The 9,121-nt window shown below is 48.7% G+C and overlaps 1 protein-coding gene across 2 annotated transcripts; it reads right to left on the bottom strand.

Moving 5' to 3' along the window:
• Positions 1–1,346: 1,346 nt before the first annotated feature.
• On the bottom strand, positions 1,347–7,607 carry LOC142058327 (uncharacterized). 2 transcript variants are annotated; one of them, XM_075095481.1, is made up of 3 exons: positions 6,466–7,607; positions 3,787–3,834; positions 1,347–2,397 (listed from the first exon to the last, which is right to left on the bottom strand). In XM_075095481.1, the coding sequence occupies exons 1-2, from the start codon at positions 7,561–7,563 to the stop codon at positions 3,826–3,828; spliced, it is 1,107 nt and encodes a 368-aa protein (XP_074951582.1). In that variant the 5' UTR covers positions 7,564–7,607; the 3' UTR covers positions 1,347–2,397; positions 3,787–3,825. The 2 variants fall into 2 exon arrangements, with proteins under 2 accessions (XP_074951582.1, XP_074951577.1); XM_075095476.1 differs by lacking the exon at positions 1,347–2,397 and adding an exon at positions 2,644–3,700.
• Between the last annotated feature and the right edge of the window lie 1,514 nt (positions 7,608–9,121).

Here is a 9,121-nt window from a genome sequence, read left to right as displayed (position 1 = left end):
CTCCGGGCTTTTGGTTTTGATTTTACCCTGGGAGCGGACATAAAGACCTGTTGCCAATGCCACTGGCTTCTCAAAAACAGATGAGCCTTGCAGGCAGCCGGAGGGTGTCCTGCGTGCACTCTGTCCAGCCACACTGAGACACATACTAAATTTCTTCATGCTAGACCATACCAACTTGGCAGAACTACCCACACAGGGGTGAATGGCTCCATACATGCAGACAGTCCAGTCAGACACTGCCTGATCCTACTGCTGACCCTCAGGACATGCTTGCTGTGTTCACCAGATTTTATAGTGGAGAAAACAATAGTTGGTGAGATAATGGGAGAAAAAGGAAGGGAAAGCAACAGTTTAAGCTTAAATTGGAAGTCACATTGCATAACTGACAGGATCCCATCAGAGCTCAGATATAATTTTGCTCAACTGCACGTGCGACAGGCTATCCCGTGTGCAAAATGTTCTGCTGTCATCAAACCTTTAAATACACATCATTATACTAGTCAGGCCAGAAGAGTAGTAACACTGTCTTGTTTTTTGTATGTTCGAGGTACCTCCCACCTAACTGCTGCACACAGGTGGAAGCTGGAAATCCCATTTATCTGACTCCGCCTTTGCAGAAGCTCAACTCTAAACTCCCAAGCCATGTCAGCTGGCTCAATGGCACAGGTAATTTAGCTTCATCCCTTTCTGAGTTGCAACACATTTTGTGCTGTCAAGAGACACATTGCACTGGTTTTAATTTGCTCTTTGTAACAACAATGCCTATCAATCCAGCACATGAAGAAGCACATTTGTGGAAAAAGAATTCTGTCTTGCTAGAAATCCCTAGCAATAAACTTGTCTGAAATTACTCCCCAAAATGTATGCGCTACTTAATTCTAGTCAACTGACAGAAAATTATTTTTCCATGAGATTCTGGTTCTCTCAAACAAATCAATTCCCCCACATTTTACAAGTATTCCCAACTGGGAAGCCCATCAGTCTCGGTGAAAAGCTTTGCTGCAACTTTGTACAGATGTTCGAGGTTTTTTGAAATTGCAGCAACACTGAAAAGATGAGTGTGTCTTTGTCGTTCCTCCCTCCACCCACCCCACCCCCACCAAGTAACAGGACTTACAGAAATAGTATAAAAAACAATAATTCCTGTGTATCACTGATTTCTGCTGCAGATCGGTTACTGAATGAAAAATGGAATCATTTCCATGGTAAGCCTCTCACTGACCATTTGCACTGTCTTCATGCATCACTTAAAAGGTTATCCTCAGTATCTGCTTTCAGAAAGCAGGTATCTTCAGCATCCCCATACTGCCTGCCAGTAACTAACTGCTGGAATTTGAAGAAACCCATTGAAGTCCAACACTTTTAATGAGAAACTAATGAACAAGGAAATTTCAGAAGCTTACAGCACAGCAATGGGGGGAAAAGCACACATGCAGGAATAAACCCCAAAGCAAGAACACAAAAGTACCACAGTGAAATTACTGGGTGGCTCAAAGACAGTGAGGAAGGCCAAGTTTATGAACTGGGGTGGAAGGAAGAAGGAAAAAAAAAAAAAAAAAGGGTGGCAGTGGCAACTCCCACATGTTTTAAGACACCACTGCTAATGATTTGAAAGGCAAGTTTCTTTATGAAAGCAGCCACCGATTTTAAAGCAGCCACTGCCACTAGAGAGCAAGGCAGAGTGCTGGCAATTGTCTACTGCAGACACAGAAGACAGGGTGGTCTGACCCAGCACCAGTAGCAACCAGGAAACTGGGAGGTGACAGAGTGCCAGGAAGGGCACCAGACTGTGTGAAGACTGGAGAGAGTAACAAAAAAACCCAACAAATTCTTGGCAGGACTCAGCGAAGAGCGTTAGGAAGCGTTTCAGACTCCAGCTGGGTATGCAGCTCCCAAATAGGACAAGAAAAACAAAACGGTTGCTGCTTTGCTGCTCTGAGTCAGTAGGTTAAGACCCACACTTGTGCAATTCATCGGTGAGACTGAGGAGAGCCACATCTGCTCATCCTTCCTTGCTCCACATGCCCTCCTTCCCATGCCCCCCCCCCAATCCTGCCGCTATTACAGCGTTTCACGTGTAGCAACAGTGGTGAGGAGATGCAGCATGGGCCAGTGAGTGACTGAGTTCTGATTTCTTAACAAAACAGGATAACGGAAAAATGGCATGAGTGATCTCATTATTGAGCTTAAGCCCCTTCTCAGAAAGTGAAAGGTGTTTTTGTAACTTGTAATTCCATCTGTAAAAGCACTCTACATTCTGCAGCGTTGAATGCACATATCTCAGCATTCACTGGATCAGAGTCCCAGTTTCGAGGCCATTAAAATAGTGTTTCTCAGGAGAGTGGCTTTTTCATTTTCGGACAGGTCAAGGCCCCATACATATCGTCGTCTCAACACCTGTCAAAGATGAATAAGCTACAACAACTACAGTTATAACACTATCAAATCTTTATGCAAGATATTGAAAGCAAACTTCAAAGGCCAGTTTGTCTTCTGTTGATCGTTAAGATTTGGCTGTGCTTTCGTAACAGAAAACCAGAAATTCTGTAAAAGGTCAAGTGATGGAAAACAGAGATTACAAAAGGGGAGGTGGCAATATAAGAACGAGGGAGGGACAAAAAGGCTAAGATTAAGAACAGCATTTATATATAAAAATTTATTTAGGTGAAGTCACAAACAGTTTAATATCAATTTACAAACACTTCATGTTATGCATATTATTGAAACTATAAAGAAAGGTAAAGGAGAGCAGATAACGGCAGCTTTTTCCTGAAACAACTAAAGGCATACCCTTACCATCATGCGCGTTACTGGATCATAGTATTACCTTGATCATACTCCCTAGTATGCAAGGGAAAAAGAAAACAAAATACTGAGATGTAGAATGATTAAACCGTGAACCAGTGAATATGATTTTCATGAACACCAGACTACAAACGTCTAGTCTGATGCTCAGGATCTTAAGTATTCTACGAGGATAAAATTAGAATAATAATTTAGGTCAATTATTACATCTGATGGAGAATTTCATAATGCACAATTGGGCTCTAACTGATTTCTGGCAATGACAGCAATGGTTAATGCATTCTTTAGAGAAGAATGGAGAGGTGATATTGAGCCTCACAGAATAATTCTGTTGACAACCTGAGTTATTATACCAAGTGTATGATACTGTTTCAAGTCAAATATACATTTATGTTGCAGATATTCTCAATGAAATGGTAAAAGTAACAGCTGTAACAAGACAAGTTATGATTTATTTTTTTTTTAAACAAATATAGTACATAGGTTTTTGAAGTGTCCGGTTGTGATCTGCAAAGATCCAGGATTGCACACAAGTTTGCTCAAATGAGAAGGGTTAATCTGCACGTTTAATTGGCTTATACTTTCAAAGTAGTATTTTAGGGCAGGGTTCTCCTCCGGGAGACTGTTCCTGACCTCATTCAACCAATGTTCAATTTATTCACCTTCCTGAATCTTTGCCCTCTTTGGATAGTCTGTGGCAAGTGCTGCGCTGCAGGAATTCCTGTTTTCCAGCAAACTGGCTTGCTCTGCAGGTTTGTAGTCCATTGTTACAATTGCTGATTGGGTAAAATGAATTTCCTATGTCTTCTCTAGCACAGCTTGCAACGCAACAGAAGCAGAGGTAAAAGAATGCACTAGAATACCAGAGCTCCACTTAAACACCAACGGAGTCAGGCTGTTGGCACCAATAAGAAATTCTGTATTTAACAAATCTGCAAATATTTAAAATCCAAAGTTAGTCAGTTTTATATATAAACTCACCCACTTAGTCTGACTGCCATCCCAACTGGCCTTCTGTTTTCATGGAGTCTGGAAAAAAGAGTTGAGAGTTGTCTGAAGTTAACACAAACATAAACTTCAGGAATCAATCTCAGCTATCCTACACATGCCCCAATTATCGCACTCAAACTAAAACGAGGGTTCCTCACTTTGTTCTTTCTGCGTAAAGCAAAGTTACAGCTGTCCATCGGTGCCTCAGAAAGGACAGCTAGCTTCAAACATGACACTTTCTTTTCCTTGACTTTCTTTTTACTGGTTAACCTTCTGAGGAACTGCAGAACCAGAGAGATACAGGCACTACCTCAAGCTGAAATTTAAGGAGCCTTCAACTGAAAGGGGAAATGAAATCCGTACAGGCTGCCTAATGATATGCCTTGAAATTATGAAAACAAAATCAGTTTAAAGAAACAATATGGAAGAAAGCGGTCTTCGTGAAACACCTCCTCTTCCTCTTGACAGCATGAATGTGGAAAAGCTTAGGTTCAGGCCAAAGCTGTAAGCCCATGAAAGGCTATTCTCTCCCATTTTCATTCTCCGATTCTTTTGTCCAATTATGAAGTCACCTCTTATTTCTCTGAAGTAGTTTTACACAACATAATAGGAGCTTGCGAGGAGCTGGGGAGGCAAAGGGGAAACCCACAGGTCACCTCCAAGAGAACAACATTCTTTTGCTGCTACCTCACCAAGGATAAACTCATGCTTTAACCTAGGCCTCATCTACATTTAACAGCTGTTCAAACCATCATTTCAGTTAAGGACTTTTTTCTCTTTTAAACAGTTATAAGAAGCTATGTGCTACCCATTAAAAACTGCTCTAATAATAAAAAGGCAGTTGAACTCGCACTGAACAACAACTTTTACTTTTTGTTGTACTGCTAAAGCACTACTGTGTTTACAAACATTAAACTTCTGGCATTTTGTAAAATATTTAGTTAAAATAAACACATTTAATTTTTCTTTACATAATTTCTGGTTGTTTCTTCCAGATTGGAAGGGGGGGGGGGGAAGTTTTTTAAAAAAGTCGTTGCCACCGCTAAAAATCGATGGGGAAATTTCCATGAAACCAAGGGGATCAAGGCTTCTGGTGCCTCAGCAGACAACAGTGCAAAGCCCTGCACTGACAGACTGGCTAGGGTGGAAGAAGTTACAAGTCTGGTTAGCATGACAAACTGAAGACCCAGTCTCGGATGAATGCTGAGCCATTGCCCGCCTGGTGCTGACGTAAGATCCACAGCAAAACAAGAACTGAGCTGTTGTTTTTGAGAACAGAGAAATCTAAAGAGAGGTATCAGAACAAGTTGCATAAATCAAGAGCATCAACCACAGAAGGCACCAAGGCCACACAGCCTGCATCGGGAGCTGTTACGCTATCCGCTGCGTGGTGTTTGCTTGCTCCCCTTCTTTATTGTACGCCAGCCCAGACAAGTCACTTCCGATAGGTACCCAAGCCAGGACCTGGCGTGACACACCACACACTTGCAGATTCCCTGAAAAAGGGTCCTCCCCATCCAGATCAGGCTAACAGAATCCAACAATTTAGCCACTCCTCTGCGCTGACAATCCCTGGGCAGCACAGCATCTGATGAGCTAGCAAAACCCCTTCAGGAATGCAAAGGTTCTTCCTAGGGTCCTAAAAAGAAATTGCTTAGAAATAAATATAGCCAGTATGACAGAATCTCCCTACCATCATCCAGCTGGCATGAAAATCAACCTTTAGCATTCAGCATTTTCTATGCTGGGGATCCGAGAGACTACAGCCACCAGTATAAGAGAATCAGCACAACCCCTAATATAGTCAGGCAACCCTTTGTACCAGCAGAGCTCGCTGTCACAGCTCGGGCAGCGGAGATGGTAGATCTGCCCATGTACATCAGGGGTTATACCAATTCAGTGACTCTCAGATGCCTATACTGAAAGCAAGACCTTAAGGTACACAAAAACCTTCCCTCCTTCCCCTAGTCACACCCACCCTCTTTTCCCACAAAACAGGCCAGAACTTGTGGATTAAAGCTACCGAATCCCAAGCCAGGTTATATCTCCAGATCACAGTGAATTTACAAGCTAGGGCCATTCATACTTAAGTTTGCCTTTACTCGCTTCAATTTTTCTGGCCTCCCACACAGCCTACGACTACCACATGCTCCCATAGTAACTGTAGAGCCTGCTCTCTTTGTCTTACCTATCGGTATTTGTATTGCTGAAAAAGTTGTTTTTTTAAAGACAACTCAGGCAAAAAACCCACACTGTTCTTCTGACACCTTAAGGAAATTGCAATTACATACCGGGGGGGCGGGAGAACTATTGGGATTCCTACCTACTGGTGGCCAGAGCAATAAATGCTACAAACAATTATTTGCTGAGAGCATGCTCTTGTTCTACAGCAACGCCCACGCCTCCCACGGTGGCCAGCTGGACACCCGTGGGGGCCCCTGGCAGGTGAGGCGAGGCGCCTCGCTGACCGTCGCCGCGGCCCTACAGCTGGCACGAGCCAACCAAAACCCAAAGAAGCCAACCCAAAGGTGGTCAGCGCCATGAGGCAAGAGCTGCGCACTGACTCAAGGGCACCCCAACCGCCCCCTTCTGCCCTCCCGCTCTGAGGGGGCACCGTGCCCAGCCAGGGGAGCGGGCAAACACGCCGCCGTGGCCGCCGGCCCGTCACACCTGGCTTTTCTCCTCCCGCTCGGGGCTCTGGGATGGCGGCGGTGGTGGCGGCTGCGGCGGCGGGGCCGGCGAAGCCTGCGCCTCGCCCTCAGCCCGCGGCTGCCTGCTGACGAGCGACTTGAGGGGCGCCATCCACTTCATCCAGAGGTCGAGGTCGACGTCGCCCCAGGGCAGGGTGGGGTCCTTGGCCACCCGCCGCCGAAAGTCCTCGTCGTAGCTCATCCACGAGGTGCCCCCGTAGGTGGCGTGCAGCTTGCGGATGGTGTCCAGGTACTTGAACATGGCTCCGCAGCGCGCCGGGTGCTTCTCGCACAGCACGCTGGCGTACACCAGGAAGGCCGAGACCCACTGGTCCAGCGTGTCCCCCGGGCGCGGGCCGTGCTCGGGGGCCAGCTCTGTGTGGAGCAAGGAAAAGAGGTCAATGAACTCCCCCCGCCAGATCCGCTCCTTGGTGGCCTTGGCCAGCTGGTAGCCCAGCGGCCGCCGCAGCCCCACGTAGGGGGTGGCCGCCGCCTCCGCCGCCGCCGCCTCGCCCTGCCCCGCCGCCGCGGCCGCTGCCGCCGCCGGGGCCCCGGCCGCGCCGCTCGCCGCCGCCGCCGCCGCCTCGGCGCAGGGGCTGGCCGCCGCCGCCGCCGCCCCCAGCGCGGCCTGCCGCTCCAGCCAGCGCGGGTTCACGTAGACGGTCCGCAGGCGCGGCGCGGCCCCCGCCGCCGCCGCCGCCCGCGCCGAGCCCTCGGCGCCGGGCTGGAGGCGCAGCACGGCCAGGGCGGCCGGCGCGCCGGCCGGCAGGTCGCTGCCCTCCCGCCGCGGGGCCGGCTGTGCCGCCGCCGGCACCTGGAGCAGCGAGGGCGCCGCCCAGGGCGGGGAGCCGCCCCTAGGCCCGGCCGCCGCCGCCAGCGCCTCTAGGCCCGGGAGGCCGAGCCGCGAGCCGGGCGCCACCGCGCCGAGCACCCATCGGGTCTCGGCGATCCCGCCGCGGTCCCGGGGGCTCCGCGACCTCCCCTCCTCCCGGCGCCCGGCGAGAGCCGTCCCCAGCGTCAGGGGGGCCGCCGTTCCGGCCCGGCGCCGACGGCGGCTCCGCCGCCTCCCACGTGGCATCGGCGCGGCGGCTGCGGGCAGGGCAGGGCGCGCGGCGGGGGGCGGGGGCTACGGCCCGGCCGCCCGGGGGCGGGGCCTGGCGCGGCGGGGGCGGGACAGGGGCGGGGCCTGGCCGGCGGGAGCGGGGCCTGGCGCGCGGCGGGCGATGGGGACTAAGCCGTCCCCGGGGGGTCGCGGGGGTTTGTAGTTCGGTGCTTAAAGGCTGGGCTGGGAACGCATAACGTAAGTACCCTCTCTATGTATTTTTTAAAAGGTACATAACTTTGTAGTGCACATGCATACACACGCTATATATACACAGTATACATATACACTCTACATAGAAAAGCATATACGTAGTTATATATATATTATGTAGTGTATATGTATACACATATGCTATATGGACACACTATACAATACACTATATGTAAAAAAGCATATAGTTATATATATACTATGTAGTGTACATATATACACACGGTATACATACACACTATACATTTATGCTAGATATAAAAATGCATGATATAGTTATATATATTCTACATAGAATACATAGTTTATATATTCACACGCTATGTATACACACTATATATACACAATATATATAGGAGGAGTAATGACATTCCACCACTTTTCCCTTTCGACATTGTTGTGGGGTTGCTGAAGGTCAAAGAACAACAGGTGCTGATCGCCACAACAGTGCACCGGCGGCAATATCGCACCAACCGAGGCTCTCTGATTCCCATCCATGAGCTCATTCACCAACTGAGGAGCCAAGGAGTCATCAGTAAGACCCGCTTGCCCTTTAACAGTCCCATATGGCCAGTGCAGAAGTCTAATGGAGAGTGGAGACTAACAGTAGACTGTAGTGGCCTGAATGAAGTCACTCCACCGTTGAGTGCTGCTGTGCCAGACACGCCAGAACTTCAATACGAACTGGAGTCAAAGGCAGCCAAGTGGTATGCCACAATTGATATTGCTAATGCATTCTTCTCAATCCCTCTGGCAGCAGAGTGCAGGCCACAGTTTGCTTTCATTTGGAGGGGTGTCCAGTACACCTGGAATCGACTGCCCCAGGGGTGGAAACACAGTCCTACCATTTGCCATGGACTGATTCAGACTGCCCTGGAACAGGGAGGAGCTCCGTAACATCTGCTATACATTGATGACATCATCATGTGGGGCAACACAGCAGAAGACATTTTTGAGAAAGGGAAGAAAATAGTCCAAATCCTTCCAAAGGCCAATTTTGCTATAAAAGAAAGTAAGGCCAAGGGACCTGCATAGGAGATGCGTTTTTTAGGACGAAAATGGCAAGATGGACATTGTCCGATTCCAGTGGTCTCATGGGACTCCAACCATCTTGGGGACTGACCTGCAGAGTCCTGCGCCAGGTAAGAAAGAAGGGAACGTCAGGACTTTACAGGAGATGCAGCCCTACAGGCAATTTCTTTCCTAGCCACGTAAAAACACTTTCTGTGTTAGCATGGCAGAGCTGTACATGTCTTACCAAAGTCACTGCCAAAAACACACGGTGGCCTCTGTAGAAACGGGACGGGGACATCGCAGTACT

The sequence above is a fragment of the Phalacrocorax aristotelis genome, chromosome 1, assembly GCF_949628215.1.
Source record: "Phalacrocorax aristotelis chromosome 1, bGulAri2.1, whole genome shotgun sequence".
NCBI classification, from domain to species: Eukaryota; Metazoa; Chordata; class Aves; order Suliformes; family Phalacrocoracidae; genus Phalacrocorax; species Phalacrocorax aristotelis.
This window is presented reverse-complemented; position numbering and strand designations above follow the sequence as displayed.